Here is a 16,702-nt window from a genome sequence, read left to right as displayed (position 1 = left end):
AGGCCGAGAACAGGACCGGGTATGGAATAACGCCCTAAGGATGTCGCTCAGCACCGGCTTCCCCATCACCACGTGTGTATGGGGCTTTACTCTTTACTACTAATTGCACAGCAATTGTTTAGCAAAATTCCATGCACCTTGTATTTGTTTCTTGTTCTGTGAGGTAATTACAAATAAGAAACACAACCATACAAGCTTTGTCAGGCATTAGCAGCACACTCTGTATTGTTATTGCTGCAACAGCTGTCAGCACTAGATTTCATGGAGAAACAAGAAAATGACCGGAGATGATAGTAATAGAGAAGATGGGCTTTAGGGAAATAATGAGAAAGGATAACCAAATGTACGCAGAGAGCATCATGCAAGGATCCGTCAGAATCTCAGTTATCAAAAAACCTGCCCCTAAGTGTTATAAAAATGCCCCATGTTAGGAGTCTCTTGCACGCAACCTTACTGTATATACTGTACCTCTCCACACCAGTAGCATGCTTGTCCGTGTCTATGTGATGTTACTGGAGAGCAGCGGTGCGTAGGTTTGGTTTATAGCACCCTGCTGCTTAGCATATTTCTGCACTAATGGTGTTATATGTTACTAATAAAACTTCTCAAATAAGAGAAACATGAGAAACCGATCAATAGCTGCAGGGTAGGAAAGTTATTGGCAATATATAAATAGCCTGACTGAAAATATTCCTATAGTCCATGGGGTATTAACAAAAAAAAGCAGTAAAGTGAGACATTATTGCGGACATACCAGACATTGCATTGGGTCTGTCACACAGAATACTTGAATATTTGAAGATGGGATCAACAATTCTCCCAGGTGAGTTCTCACAGTGGGCCAGATTCTCTAAGCTTCAAAAGTGATAAAATGGAGAGTGATAAGCATCCCGCCAATCAGCTCCTACCTGCCATGTAACAGACTGTTTTTGAAAAATGTCAGCCAGGTGCTGATTGGCTGGCTGTTTATCACTCTCCATTTTATCACTTTTGAAGCTTAGAGAATCTGGCCCAGTGTCAGTTACATCATAGAACACTTTACTGTCTGCAGCAGGTGACCTACAGGAGGATGTATGTGCTGAAGAATATAGGGTACGTAGCAACAGGGAACATATTGGGGAAGGGGGGTGTTAAAGAAAATCCACCATGTTTACATAAAAAAGAGCATTCTTTCCATATGTCTTATTGTGCATTATAGGAGAACTGTATGTGCTGCATGTAGATGCAGTAACTGCTCCATTCTCACCTATGGGGCCTCGGCAGAGGAGAGGAATAGAGGCAACCACCTGTACAGGGAGATCCGAGCCATTGTGTGGCCATTCCTTAGCAGGGTATGGGTCATTGGGTCGACAGTAATAAGGCCAACAGTCAATAGGTCGACCATTGAAGGTTGACATGGGTTAGGTGGACACATGAAATAAGTTGATAGGGGAGGAAGGTCAACACATTGGGTCAACAATGGAAAGGTAAACATGAGGTTTTTTACAAGAATGTCGATATGGACCCCGTCAAAGTGTCCCGCAGCGCTCACTATGCTTTGGGCACGGCGCCTCGCTGCACTCGCTGGACTATTTTCTTCTCCCACCAGTGGATGGTAGGGCATGAAATACCGTCTGTCCGCTCAAAAAAAAGATCTCATGTCTACCTTGACTGTAGACATTCCCATTGTCAACCTAATGCTTGAGTTGACTTTCCAACCCTGTCGACCGTTGGCCACAGTGCAGTGAAATCCGGTTGGGCAGCGACTCGCACAGACTATGAACAGTAACATTTCCACCAACCTCGGAAATGTTTTTGTCAGTCTCCTTTCTTTTCTCTTCCAGCTTCCGCTCGATGCCGACAATCCCAACAGCTTTTATTCTGCCAGCCTTTGTAGAGGAAAAAGGAAAGAGGAAGGAAACACAAATACGTTCTCAATGAGCCATTCCATTTTCTACAAGAGATCATTATACCTTGCAGGATGTACATGTGTATTCCTCAGCTACTAAGGCATTGTATTGTATTGTATTGTATGTACATACGTACTAAATGTAAAACGTATTCACACAGAATCACTACATATACCTTAAAATAATCTATATGATAAAGACCTATCGACCGCATTCAGACAGAAGCAGCTGGGTGAATTCTGCCATATATACACTGCCTGCTCAGATTTAGGCAAAGTTGATTGGACAGAGATTCCACAAATTTGATTGGACGGCGTTTCACAGTACATATGGCAGCACGGGCGGTGTAATGGTTAGCATTACTGCCTCACAGCGTTGAGGTCATGGGTTTGATTCTCACCATGGCTCTATCTGTGCAGAGTTTGTATATTCTCCCCGTACTTGTGAGGGTTTCCTCCGGGTACTCCGGTTTCCTCCCACAATCCAAAAATATACTGGTAGGTTAATTGGCTTCCAACAAAAATTAACCCTAGAATGTCTGTGTGTGCGCGTGTACATGTGGTAGGAAATATAGATTGTAAGCTCCACTGGGGCAGGGACTGATGTGAATGTTCAACTATACTCTGTGAAGCGCTGCGGAATATGTATGCGCTATATACAGTAAGAAATGGTTAATAAATAAATAATATGGACATTGATCCAAAACATACTGAGAAAGCAACACAGGAGTTTTTTTGTTTGTTTTTTAAGGCATAGAATTGGAATATTCGGCAATGGCCGAGCCAGTCCCCTGCTCTTATCCCAAACCAATGTGGATTTCACTTACTGAAGGCAAAACTGAAGGCAGAAAGACCCACAAACAATAATGGCAGACAGCTGCAGTAAAGGCCTGGCAAAGTATAACACAGTGGGAACCCAGCATTTGGTGATGTCAATGGGTTCCAGACATCAGGCAATCAATGTCTACAAAGGATTCTCAAAAGGATTAAAAAAATGAACATGTTATTTATGATTATGTTATAGTGTTCCTTCTAGGAACCAAATGGGGCAGGGCGCTGCTGCACAGGGGCAGGATAAGAGGGGCGGACCGGGTCCGCCGACATCACTAAATTGGCGTGGCCGGGCTGCGGCATCACTAAAGGGGGCGGGCCCGGCCGCGACGAAGTCCCTGAGCTGCCGGGGAAGCGCCAGGCATCACCATCTATGGCGGCACTGGGCTTCCCCGGGGCACACCGGCGGGTCAGGCAGTAGGCTCTTTTAGCGGAGCGCTGCTAGAGGGGCAGGGCACATTTTGCCCTTTAAAAATCAGACAGGGCGCAGCGCCCCGCTAAAACAGCCTAGCGGGATCACTAATGTTAGTATGTCTATTTACATTTGAGCCTCTGAAAACAAATGGCTACAATTCCTAAATATTTCATACATTTTTGTTCAACTCCTTGAATTAAAGCTGAAAGTCTGCACTGCATCTTCAGTGTTTCCTTTCAGATGAATTGCGGTGGGATACAGAGACAACAGTAGGAGAATTGTGTCAGTGTCCAAATATATAAGGACCTAACTGTAGCAGTATTATGTGCCTACAGGTCTCATTCATATACTGTAGTAAGCACTGAAATACAACTTCCTGTGTTCTGCTTAGCTCCAATGTGATGTCATACTATTATTATAAAAGTTACTCGGCTCACGTACAGCTTGATAAAGGCTCCAGCAGGAGCAGAAACGCATCACTGGTCTCTACACCAATGGGATCGCCCATACCTATTGGAGTGAAGTTATCATTATGCAGTATGTTGACCTAGTGGTGTCTACATATGATCCATACCCCTATTAACTTGCTGGACTCTACAACATGGCATTTATGCTGTCATTTAACTCCTGTTATTTTAGATGTATTGTACATGAAATATCTTCACATGAAGCCAGTAATGCACTGGAAAATACTGAATTTAATCCTGAGTGGCAAGAATCTTACAAGTTAATTAAAGGAGGCATCAGTCTATGCCCAGAGAGCTTCATTACATGCTTAATAAGGGAGCCATGGAACATAAAGGGCTATTAATGTGTTGTTGGTGATTTGGGAATTCCATCCCTCACTGGGATTTCTCTATGGACTCTGGTGTGAAGTGACACGGTTGGCATTACTGATTTACAATATTGTGGGATCTGTTTACTAAGCCTTGGATAGAGATACAAGTGGATGGCGCTAAAGTACCAACCAACCAGATCCCAGGGGTAGATTTATAAAGCCTGGTGAAGTGATAAAGTGGCTGGTGATAATGCAGCAGCCAATCAGCTCCTAATTGTCATTTTTCAAACCCAGTATGTAACTTGACATTTTGGAGCGAATTGGCTGGTGCGGTATCACCGCCAATTTTATCACTTCACCAGGCTTAATAAATTTGCCTCTGAGAGGTAGATGTATGAAGCAGTGATAAGGGAGAAGTCAGCCAGGTTTAGAAGTGGCCCAGGACAACCAATCAGCTGCTCTGTATAATGTTATATTATGCTAATTATAGATGTTACTTCAGTGCTGATTGGTTGCCATGGGCCACTCCTCCTCTGGCTCACTTCTCCCTTATCACTGCTTCGTACATGTACCACTCAGTGACATGGCAGTTATATACCGATTGGCTGGTACTTTACCTCCATATACTTTATCTCCTTCCAAGGCTTAGTAAATAGACCCACCTGTATCTGATTATTTACATGATAAAGTATATTTTTTATTATTTTTATCATCATCCGTTATGTCTGAGGACATAAAAGAATGGTTCCTAAGTGTGACAACAGGAGAGAGCACTACATACTTTTCCATCAGATAAGCTTTACAATTATTGGACGGATTTGCCAATAATGGGGCGAGAGTCCTGTATTACTGTGTAGTGTGTAGGCATGAACATTTAGAAACGCTCGGCTTCATTGAGCTAATTGGTCATCCTTCACAGAAAATATATGCCAAAAGGTCCCAATATCATGCAGTGTGCGGCAATTTTCAAAGTGTGTGTGTAACAGAAAATAAAATAAAAAAATTGAATAAATATATAAATAATTTGTGAGTCCAACCATAAAAAACCCCACATGCATAGTGTATACCTAGCTGTAAGCTAAGCAGTGACTGCCATCTGCTGGTGAATGGGGATATCAGTTGTAAACTTCTAAAACAATCAGACCAATGAAGTGGAATATGTCATCTTGTTAACAGTGAATCATTTAATATAACACAGCAGCTGCTGTATTGTGCAGCGTCAGGCAGTCGGTTTATCCATGAAGAAGAAAAGCAGCCAAGTACAGTATTCAAGCTTGTAAGGACAAAGGACGCACATTAGATGGAAGGAACAGGTTTGGCGTACAGACTCCATAGCTCTGAGTTTAAGTAAATCAATAGTATGTCATGATGTAGGGGTACATTTACTAAGATGGGAGTTCTATTGAAGATGGGATGTTGCCCATAGCAACCAATCAGATTCTACTTCTTATTTAGTTAGCACCTTCTAATAGAGAACAGATATACCCTTATTGGTTGCTATGGGCAACTCCCATCTTAGTAATATTACCCCTTAGTCTTTAGTATCTATGAAAGCTGTAACCAGGATCTGTCCCTTCAGACTCAAGCATTCGAGTCCTTACCCACAGAGCGCTCCTACAGGGGAAGGGGTAATATTACTTCTCCCGTGTTCAGTGATTTGACTTAAGATTAGGTTAGGCCAGAGGTGGGCAACAGATATATATATATATCTATATCTACACACACACACACACACACACGTAACACTGTGTGTGTATATATATATATATATATATATATATATACACATACACACACACATCTATAATGTATAGATGTGTTTATGTATGAATATATATATATATAAAATATATGTGTGTCTAACACTGTATGTATATATATATATATCCTTCATTCATTAACATATGTATGTATGTATATATTTATATATGTGTGTGTGTATGTATATATATATATATATATAGATACAAAGAACAGAGTGCGCCAATATCTTAACTTTCTACCACCTATGTACAAACAATGTACAATAAAAGTACAATAAATGTGCAAAAAAATAATGACACTTGTCACAATTTTCAGTGATTTAATACATAATAAAAAAAAGATAAAAAATTTCTGTTTGAAGTTTGATTCATTTTCACACGGTACATTGAAACACCCAACGCGTTTCGTCACACTGACTTCATCAGGGGTGACTATCAATGAATAGTGCGATTTTAACACATGGATCAACTTCCACTTGGTAAAAAGGACCTCAGACGTGTCCTACTAAAGTGTGCAATTATGCCGCATCAATTTTTCATAAAAGACTGTAAAATCAAGTTTTACCAACAGGGAGAAGGATAGAGGGGTCACTTGCTTCCCAAGCTGGGCCTCAAGCCTATTGTATAGGAGCTCACAGTCTATCATAACTGTAGCAAGATAGCACTCCTCTCATCCGAACAGCTTGTCTGGTTCCTTTCCTAGGGTTCCCACAGCGGGGGGCCCACATATATAGCACAGACAGGACAGCACTTAGAGAAGAAACAACTCACAGACGGTGTATTGCCAACGTTTCAAAGCTTCACTTTCAGCTTCGTCTTCAGGACATTAAAATACAATATGGATGACGCCAGACCTCCGTGCCGTTCCCGTGCTTCCAGCCGTCGACGTCCAGGTGCACTGGTTAGTGGTATGTATTTATTCACGCACTTGCATATTGTATTTTAATGTCTGAGCTGAAAGAAAAGCTTTGAAACGTTGGCAATACACCATCTGTAAGTTGTTTCTTCTCTGAGTGCGGTCCAGTCTGTGATATATATATATATATATTTGTGTAATCCGGCACTCCACAGCAAATATCTTGTATATATCTTGTATATACAAGATATTTTGTGTGCGGCCCTCGAATATTTACTGGAAGTGTTAAGCGGCCCCCCAGCCAAAATAGTTGCCCACCCCTGGGTTAGGCCCTGGACTAGGCCAGACAAGGGGTCACCTTCTGTCCCCTTGAAATATAATGCGATATAAAGCAATTTCTAGATCACAGATTTCTGCAAAACTATTACATGAATGATCCAGTCACTGTAAGCTCTGTCCCGTAACGGGCAGGTGGGAAACAGTCGCTAAGTCAACACTATGAAGGTCGACATAAAGTACGTCAACTACTAAAAGGTCCAATACCTCAATACATGAAATAGGACAACATGGCTAAGGTCGACAGGGTAGGAATGTCGACACAAGCATTAGGACAACAATGGGAAGGTCGACAGTCAAAAGTTTGACATGAGTTTTTCACGTTTTTTTCCCCGACTTGTGCCAATAGGCGGTATTTCATACCCTACCATCCGCTAGGGCGTGGGGAGAGAATATAATAGTGTGCTCAGAGCATGGAGAGTGCAGAGAGCCACGCGAGGGGACGGGGAACACTGATCCGGTGTCCGTGTCGACTTACGTCAAAATTCGTGACAAAAAACTCATGCCAACCTTTTGACTGTCGACCTTCCCATTATCGAATTAGTGCTAGTGATGACCTTCGACCTTTGCCCAGTCTACCTATTTCTTGTGATAACCTAAGCCCTGTCTTTAGTGGTTGACCTTGTGACCCATTCCTACTACCTGTGGTTTAGCCCTTTATGTTTAGTGTAAGCTTCCACTGTGCACATGCACAGTACCTTCCTGTGTTACAGCATAAGCTTCCACTGTGCACATGTACAGTACCTTCCTGTGTTACAGTATAAGCTTCCACTGTGCACATGTACAGTACCTTCCTGTGTTACAGCATAAGCTTCCACTGTGCACATGTACAGTACCTTCCTGTGTTACAGTATAAGCTTCCACTGTGCACATGTACAGTACCTTCCTGTGTTACAGTATAAGCTTCCCCTGTGCACATGTACAGTACCTTTCTGTGTTACAGTATAAGCTTCCACTGTGCACATGTACAGTACCTTCCTGTGTTACAGTATAAGCTTCCACTGTGCACAAGTACAGTACCTTCCTGTGTTACAGTATAAGCTTCCACTGTGCACATGTACAGTACCTTCCTGTGTTACAGTATAAGCTTCCCCTGTACACATGTACAGTACCTTCCTGTGTTACAGTATAAGCTTCCCCTGTGCACATGTACAGTACCTTCCTGTGTTACAGCACAAGCTTCCCCTGTGCACATGTACAGTACCTTCCTGTGTTACAGTATAAGCTTCCCCTGTGCACATGCACAGTACCTTCCTGTGTTACAGTATAAGCTTCCACTGTGCACATGCACAGTACCTTCCTGTGTTACAGTATAAGCTTCCACTGTGCACATGCACAGTACCTTCCTGTGTTACAGTATAAGCTTCCACTGTGCACATGCACAGTACCTTCCTGTGTTACAGTATAAGCTTCCCCTGTGCAAATGTACAGTACCTTCCTGTGTTACAGTATAAGCTTCCACTGTGCACATGCGCAGTACCTTCCTGTGTTACAGTATAAGCTTCCCCTGTGCACATGTACAGTACCTTCCTGTGTTACAGTATAAGCTTCCCCTGTGCACATGTACAGTACCTTCCTGTGTTACAGTATAAGCTTCCACTGTGCACATGTACAGTACCTTCCTGTGTTACAGTATAAGCTTCCACTGTGCACATGTACAGTACCTTCCTGTGTTACAGTATAAGCTTCCACTGTGCACATGTACAGTACCTTCCTGTGTTACAGTATAAGCTTCCACTGTGCACATGTACAGTACCTTTCTGTGTTACAGTATAAGCTTCCACTGTGCACATGCACAGTACCTACCTGTGTTACAGTATAAGCTTCCACTGTGCACATGCACAGTACCTTCCTGTGTTACAGTATAAGCTTCCACTGTGCACATGTACAGTACATTTCTGTGTTACAGTAAAAGCTTCCACTGTGCACATGTACAGTACCTTTCTGTGTTACAGTATAAGCTTCCACTGTGCACATGTACAGTACCTTCCTGTGTTACAGTATAAGCTTCCACTGTGCACATGCACAGTACCTTCCTGTGTTACAGTATAAGCTTCCACTGTGCACATGCACAGTACCTTCCTGTGTTACAGTATAAGCTTCCACTGTGCACATGTACAGTACCTTTCTGTGTTACAGTATAAGCTTCCACTGTGCACATGTACAGTACCTTCCTGTGTTACAGTATAAGCTTCCACTGTGCACATGTACAGTACCTTCCTGTGTTGTAGTATAAGCTTCCACTATGCACATGTACAGTACCGTTATGTGTTACAGTATACTTCATTTATGTGCTTTGTATATAACATGCTTAATGCTAAAATGCAATCAACATAAGATTATGTCAAGCACATACTTTAGGAACACAAGAGCTGGGTATGCCAGCTGCTTTTGAACTACACATCATAGCATGCCCTGTCACTGTTTGAGCATAAGGTGTATGATCATCAAACGGTGGCATGGAATGCTGGCATGTGTAGTCCACCAGCAGCTGGAGGGGATGTTTGTTGCCCACCCCAGCTTTAAACTGTCCATCACTGCACAATGCTGTGATATAATGTGTCATGTGTTACCTGTGGACCTTTGCTCATCTGTATGGCAGGTGATGCTCGCTCCCACCTCCTCTGGGTCAGCTCCTCTGCTAGGCGTCGGTTGAACTGCACACAAGCCCAGGAGAAGCACAGGTCAGTAGTGTCCACTATCCATGACAGTACTCAGGGGTAGATTTATTAACCTCGGTGAAGTGATAAAGTGTCTGATTTTTATCACCGGCCAATCAGCTCCTAACTGTGAAGTTACAGGCTTGGTTTGAAAAATCACAGGTAGGAGCTGATTGGCCGGTGATAAAGACCAGACACTTTATCACATCACCGTGCTTAATAAATCTACCCCTGTGTCTATCAATCTAAAAGTAATCATTACTAATAACTTTTACTTTCATGTTCCGTTACCAGAAAAATATATTAATATAAATATTCCTAGGCTTCAATGATCTTTATTAGCAAGATAGTTTCATAACAAAGGAATAGGAATTTACCAGCAAACGGGGAGCAAGTATGGATGGCAGTAACAGGCTAGGGACATGTAATACGACATAAAACTTCAATAAAAATGATATATATAAAAAATAAAAAGAAGAACACTCTAGATCAGAGTTTCCCAACCCTGATCCCCAGAGGTCGCTAAGGGGCACATTCAATTGTGGGTGAATTATCTTAAAAAAACGGTACTTATGTAATATCTGGGCGCCCGATTTTTTCATCGCTTCGCATGCAATATAGTGGCATACAATTCATGCGATGCAATTTTTCATTGTAAAGACCCGATTTTTAATTGTATAGTCACCCATGGGTGATTTCATACCCCCACTATCCAACTACGCATGGAGTTGATTTTATATAGTGTGGCGAGCGCAGCAAGCCACCGAGCCCGAAGCGTGGCGAGCGCAGCGAGCCCCGCGTGGGGACGCAGAATACATGTAAAGTAATCCGCTGCGCTCGCTACGCTTTTTTTTTTCTTGCACCGCGGGTGTTTCAGCTTTGAAAACCTTGCAGTGGAGGATAGCGCAGGTATCGGGAGTGTGCATATTCATTGTAATACAAAATTGGGTGGGACGTCCACAAGGTTTTTTGTGTCCAAAACCTTGCTCCTAATTGGATACCCCCAGCAGTCCAGGTTTTAGTGCTTGAGCACAGATGGCTAAATCAAAATAACTGCTCAAGTATGGCTATCCTTAAAATCTGAACAGTTAGTATGCCTTAAGGACCGTGGTTGGGAATCCCTGGTGTAGAGGAAAAAATGTATCAAACCTATTAAAGAGGACAAGTGGAAGTATTGCACATAACATCCAATCAGATTCCAGTTCATTTTAATAGAACGTACTCAATAAATTAGAGCTAAAATTGAATTGGTTGCTATGGGCAACACCTCCACATTTCCTTTTTGAGCAGGTTTACTAAATCTCACCCCAAATGATCTAAAAATTATTTTCTATTGCATAATAAAGCTGACACTATTTTAAGGAAATTAAAGTGTTACTAAATAATATTTGCAGCCGTCAATCAGCCCAGTGAACAGTTACCTCAATCTGTCCATGCTCCCGAAAGGAAAGCTTGACGTAGGAGTAGCGGCTGGTTTGGTACGGTCCAGGTTCCTTGTTTGGAGTAGGAGGGTGGAGGTGCACAACAATTTTGGCACTGCCGGTAAAAACAGATGAGATACTAATAGTACATAAGTAAGCTTTTCACGTGCACTGGAAGACGTGTTTTACATCTGTCTGTTTGGGCTAATCTTGAGAACCGCGGGACAGATTTTAAGGCAGTTTCTTTTATAGAGCATTTGTCAAAGAAGGTTTATGAAATATTAATCTATGATAAGAGGGCAATGACTATTTTAGTAAGAGTGACAATATCAGTAAGAGATAAGCGGTATTACTCTACACTGCACACACTGGCCAAGATCGGTACTGCAGGGTTGATCAGCATCAACTTCCCTGTCTCTCGATATATGTGCAGCTTCTGCCTGACCAGGAATATTAATTTCTTCTTTCCCCTAGCCACTATGCATTGTCTATCTCCTTGTTCTACAGAGCACAACTCTTTAAAAGACTAGCCACTCAGCTGCTGCTAATCACCGGGCCATACACACTGGGCGGCTTTGAGCTGAAAGCTGCTCAAAACACCAAGTTTGAGCAGCTTTCAGCTCAAAATCTCCCAGTGTGTATGGGCCTTAAGTCACATACACGTATCTAGTTGCCAAATGTAAATAAAAATGTGCCAGTAATTTCTGTACATTTTGGGTATGTGACAAGAGGTGCATATCCTGATGGAAACATGTCTAGCTGCAGTAGAACGATGTGTGAGCCAGGAGACAATAAACTCATGCCTTTCATCTTCTCAAAGTCAACAGCATCAAACATGTCCCAAAGTATCATCCACCCCCTACTGTGTCAACATTGTTACAGCTTGGTGACCTGGAATGTACAGCAACAGGAAATCCATAAATGTTTCTCTTTTTACAACACAAATATCTTGACTGCATTTGCTAAAGCTATGAGACTGATGTCCATACACTGTTCTATACATATCACACATTAGATTCCAGTAGAAGTCTCTGTTTAAGCCTTTTAATGCCAACGTTGCTGTGAACAATCCTCAAAATATCGCTAAGAATGTCAGCGTCGCTCGCAGCGACTGTTCTTATAGTATAAATAAATACAAATACAGGCAAGTAAATTAATGGAAGTTAATAAAGTAAAGTAAGTAAAAAAAGAACAGTCGCTGTGAGCGGCGCTGCCATTTTTAACAGATATTTTGAGGGTCTCTCACACCAACGTTGGCACTCAAAGGGTTTAAGAAGAAAGTTTGCGTTGCAATTTTCACACCCATTTTTACAAATTCCCTTGGCACTCAAAGGGTTAATAAGGAAAATATTAAGAAGTGTTCTATAGTTGACACAAGTCAACCATTGAGTGCGTTTTTCTTTCTCAAAAGAAGATTACTCATCTAAGCCACTGATGGGGCCCAGCGAGCATGGAAAGCAGGGAGTCAGCGACGGGGCCCAGCGAGCATGGAAGGCAGGGAGCCACCAAGGGGCCTTGCAAGCATGGAAGGCAAGCAGCCACAGACAGGGGCCCAGTGAGCATGGAAGGCAGGGAGCCACTGACGGGGCCCTGCAAGCATGGAAGGCAAGCAGCCACAGATGGGGGCCCAGTGAGCATGGAAGTCAAGGAGCCACAGATGGGGGCCCAGTGAGAATAGAAGGCAGGGAGCCACCGATGGGGGCCCAGTGAGCATGGAAGGCAGGGAGCCACCGATGGGGGCCCAGTGAGCATGGAAGGCAGGGAGCCACTGATGAGGCCTTGCAAGCATGGAAAGCAGGGAGTAATTGAAAAGGGTCTGAGGTTGCTGCCAAAAGTGTCTGCCCCTATAAAGTGCAGAACAGCCAGGACAAATTTTATGTCAGGAGAAGGCATTTGATATAGTAAATAAAAATAAAATATACTTTTGTACCCATATGAATCGGTGCGAGCAATGCCATGCCCCAGTAACACAAATCCTGGCCTTTCTCAGATTGTAAAACCAAAATTACACTCACCTTTTCCCAATGCCACCTGCTTGTTCTTCTGAGAAAACAATCTGGGAAAGAGGAATTGCAATACAGAAATCCTGCAAAAACAGGTAAAGAGAAAACACATGGTAAAAGACAATTAAAGGCACATTATCGTAAAATGAATAGGGGGCATCATGGGAACTCCCAGCATTTTATGGCATAAAACCACTGAGCGTGCCCCTGGGAATGCAGGCGGGCTGAAGCCTGCTCGGTGCAGGCGGCTGATGACAGCGCCTGCCCCCTTTTCGACGATCTCTGACAGTAATAAAATACATTTCTGACTGACTTTTATTACCAAAGGGGAGAGAAATCATTTGATGATCGGCAACCATCGAATGAACTCTGCATGCTAGGGAGAGGATGCAGGTGGCGCTGGTAGCGGGTTAGGGGGTATTCGGCGGGGTGGTGCTGGCCTGTTCACTAAGCTGCGAGTTCCTTTAAAAAAAAGTAGGTATTAATGAGAATACACAATCCTAGTGTACAGTACTTACATGATTTTTCTGGTCCCTCCATATAAGTCTATGAGTTGTCAGGAGTAAAGTACCAGTATCAAATTTGCTCTAGGGAGAAATATAAAATAATGAATAGAGTTCATAGTGGAAAACACCTCATGTTTTTTATTTCTGCAGGGTGAGGCAAAAAAATCCTCCCGGATTTTAAAGGTTAACAGATAAGCATGGTTATTTATCATTTCATTACATCATCTAACAGGGCATGGAATACAGTTCATTTTCAATTGGTTTGGAACGTAATATCGTCCAGATGGCAGCCGTTATTCATGACACACTTTGTAGTTGATTTCTGTAGTTTCACATCCCTCACCGAGTCATTTCCGGCGTTATCGATACAATTTCTTGCTGAAGCGCACTTTCATTTGTCTGGCTACGTTAGCGAACAGAATGTTTGTATCTAGGAGGAAAACAATCCTCATCAGTTTCATGAAACCGGTCTACACAGCCAAGGGGCCTATAAACATCCACCAAGAACCATTAATGAATGCAGGGCTTCTATACACCAATAAATGACAATACCATAATCAATACCAGCTGAAAATAAAATGTATTCTATGCACTTTTAGATTATGTACTAAAATTCTGACTAGCCAGGGTCACCTAGTTTATAAGCGGCTTTACCAAGACCCTTATTTTTAACCTTTAAAATCTGGGAGTTTTGCCTCACTCTGTATGTGCACTTGGTACATAATCATATTTCTGATTTGTTCATCTACAATTAGGGCAAAAAACCCACACGGCCAGGAAGCCATGCTGCACACATCAGTTTAGAATGGAGGGGATGGCCACAGCCCGGCAGCCGTCCCTTCCAGTGGTGGAATCCGGCTGCAACCGGACGGCCGGGCCGTGGCCGCCCCGTGTGAATGGACACAATAGTGTCCATTCACAACTACTGTGCTTAGGGAATGCTAACAGTATATGAACGAGATGGACTTAGCCTTGAAAAGTGATAAATTGGAGTGATAACCCCCAAACAATCAGCTCCAGTCATTATTCAAACACAGCCTGATATTACCAGCAGATGAGCGATGGGGTGGACAGCTTTTCCATAGTGTCCTTAGTGTATTGAATGGATAAGATCTTGGTTGCAGGACAGAAAACAGAGAGTTGTAGTAAACGGAGTACAGTCAAAGGAGGGAAAGGTTACAAGTGGAGTACCCCAGGGATCTGTACTTGGACCAGTGCTTTTTAATATCTTTATTGGTGATATTGCAAATGGAATTGAGGGTAAAATGTGCCTTTTTGCAGATGACACAAAGGTATGCAACAGGGTAGACACACCAGGAGGGGTAAAACAAATGATTGATGATCTAGGCAGATTAGAGAAATGGTCAAGAGAATGGCAACTACAGTTTAATGCCAAAAAATGCAAAATCATGCACTTGGGTCTCAGAAATCCAAAGACTCAATATAGTATAAATGGCACTATAATGGAAACTACTGAGGAAGAGAGGGATCTAGGTGTCACTATTTCAGGGGACTTAAAAGCAGGTAGGCAATGTAACAAAGCAATGAAGAAGGCAAGTCAGATGCTTGGTTGCATAGGGAGAGGTATCAGCAGTAGAAAGAAAGAGGTATGTATAGGTCATTGAATAGGTCATTGGTACGACCTCACCTAGAGTATTGTGTTCAGTTCTGGAGGCCATATCTCCAGAAGGATATAAATACATTAGAGACTGTACAAAGAAGGGCAACTAAAATGGTGCATGGCCTACATCACAAAACGTACCAGGAAAGACTAAAAGATCTTAATATGTATACTTTAGAGCAGAGAAGGGAAAGGGGGGACATGATAGAAACTTTCAAATATATCAAGGGTTTTAACAAGGTACAAGTGGGAGACATTCTTCACAGGAAGAGGAGCAACAGAACACGAGGACATGCACTGAAACTAGAGGGAGGAAGATTCAGGGGAAATGTGAGGAATATTTTTTTCACAGAAAGAGTAGTAGATAAGTGGAATAGCCTCCCAACAGAGGTGGTTAGTAGTACAATTTAAACATGCTTGGGATAAGCATATTGATATCCTTACAAAAAAATAAGGATCAAATATGGTTTGAGGTAACATGTTTAAAAAAAGGGGCAGACTAGATGGGCCAAGTGGTTCTTGTCTGCCGTCAAATTCTATGTTTCTATGTCCTGCTATGGAAAGTCATCCACTCCTTCAAAAATCGCTTGGATGAGTGAAATAGGGGACTATGTAAAAACCGGACCCGGACAAGACTCCGGACCACCGGACAGGACATCAAAATCTGCAGTCCGGAGCTTGTAGAGTCTGGTCCGGGGGGTGTCCTGTTCGGGGGGGTCCCTGTGATAGCTATCACCAGGGACATGGGGGAGGGGAGATTACAGCCTCCCTGTGTGGTCCGGACCGTCCGGTTTTTGCTACATGCCCGGACCATACAGGTAGACTTTATTCTACCCGTCCTCCTCTACCTGGTGACAGGTGTGACAGGCAGCCCCCCCCCGGACAGGACACCCCCCGGACCGGACGCTACAAGCTCCAAACTGCAGAGTTTGATGTCTGGTCCGGCAGTTTTGTCCTGGTCCGGGTTTTACCCATACCCGTATCATAGCTCACATTTTCAGCCAAGCGATTTTCTCCATCATCGCTGTGCATACATGCTGGGCAAAATCGTCCATTGTGTATGCACAGGTAGTCATTGTTTTGCTTATTGGTTTATGTACTCTGTCTGATCCCTTGTGTTGCAATATAAATAAAGAATAATAATAATAATAATCATAATAATAATGTAATTATATTGGAAATATTTGGCCATGTGAAAAACTGAATAAGTAAAATAGGTTCTTGTATGAATGTATTAGCACAGTGACTCCCGTATTGGAGGAGTATATAGAAATGATACAAAGCTGTGGTACTGCAGCTCATCATCACCACTGTACACAGCATAGAGAAGTGTCATGGGGCAGAACAAATGTGTATGCAGCACAATCACGCAGCCATGTCTCCCAACCTTCTCCTCCCCGTCTGACAGGCGCACCCCCCGCTGCTGGATGACCAGGGTCTCATCAATGTCCAGCAGCCCGGTACTCCAGGAGAACCGGTCCATCCTCAGCTACTGACACCAGGAAGTAAAATGCAGCAACACAACACTGAGTGACAGGAAGCAGGAACTGCCCGCGCAGCCGCAGTACTCACAACATGGGACCAATAGGAGAGCATGCCAAGCCTCGTGCATTCCCTGTAGACC

The 16,702-nt window shown here is 43.0% G+C and overlaps 1 protein-coding gene across 2 annotated transcripts in view; it reads right to left on the bottom strand.

Annotated features, from left to right (window-relative positions):
- Nucleotides 1-16,689, bottom strand: part of VPS36 (vacuolar protein sorting 36 homolog) — a 29,264-nt gene extending 12,575 nt beyond the window's left edge. Inside the window, exons 1-6 of one of the 2 annotated variants that reach the window (XM_083169720.1) lie at nucleotides 16,651-16,689; nucleotides 13,470-13,538; nucleotides 12,964-13,034; nucleotides 10,949-11,063; nucleotides 9,441-9,524; nucleotides 1,782-1,868 (exon numbers count right to left, since the gene is read on the bottom strand). In XM_083169720.1, coding sequence (XP_083025846.1) covers nucleotides 1,782-1,868; nucleotides 9,441-9,524; nucleotides 10,949-11,063; nucleotides 12,964-13,034; nucleotides 13,470-13,538; nucleotides 16,651-16,674 — 450 coding nt within the window. In that variant the 5' untranslated portion in view covers nucleotides 16,675-16,689. The other variant, XM_083169719.1, reaches the window with a different exon arrangement.
- Nucleotides 16,690-16,702: the final 13 nt, after the last annotated feature.

The sequence above is a fragment of the Crinia signifera genome, chromosome 2 (assembly GCF_055691185.1).
Source record: "Crinia signifera chromosome 2, ASM5569118v1, whole genome shotgun sequence".
Classification (NCBI taxonomy): Eukaryota; Metazoa; Chordata; class Amphibia; order Anura; family Myobatrachidae; genus Crinia; species Crinia signifera.
Note: the sequence above shows the minus strand (reverse complement) of the source record. Positions and strands in the feature narration are given on the sequence as shown.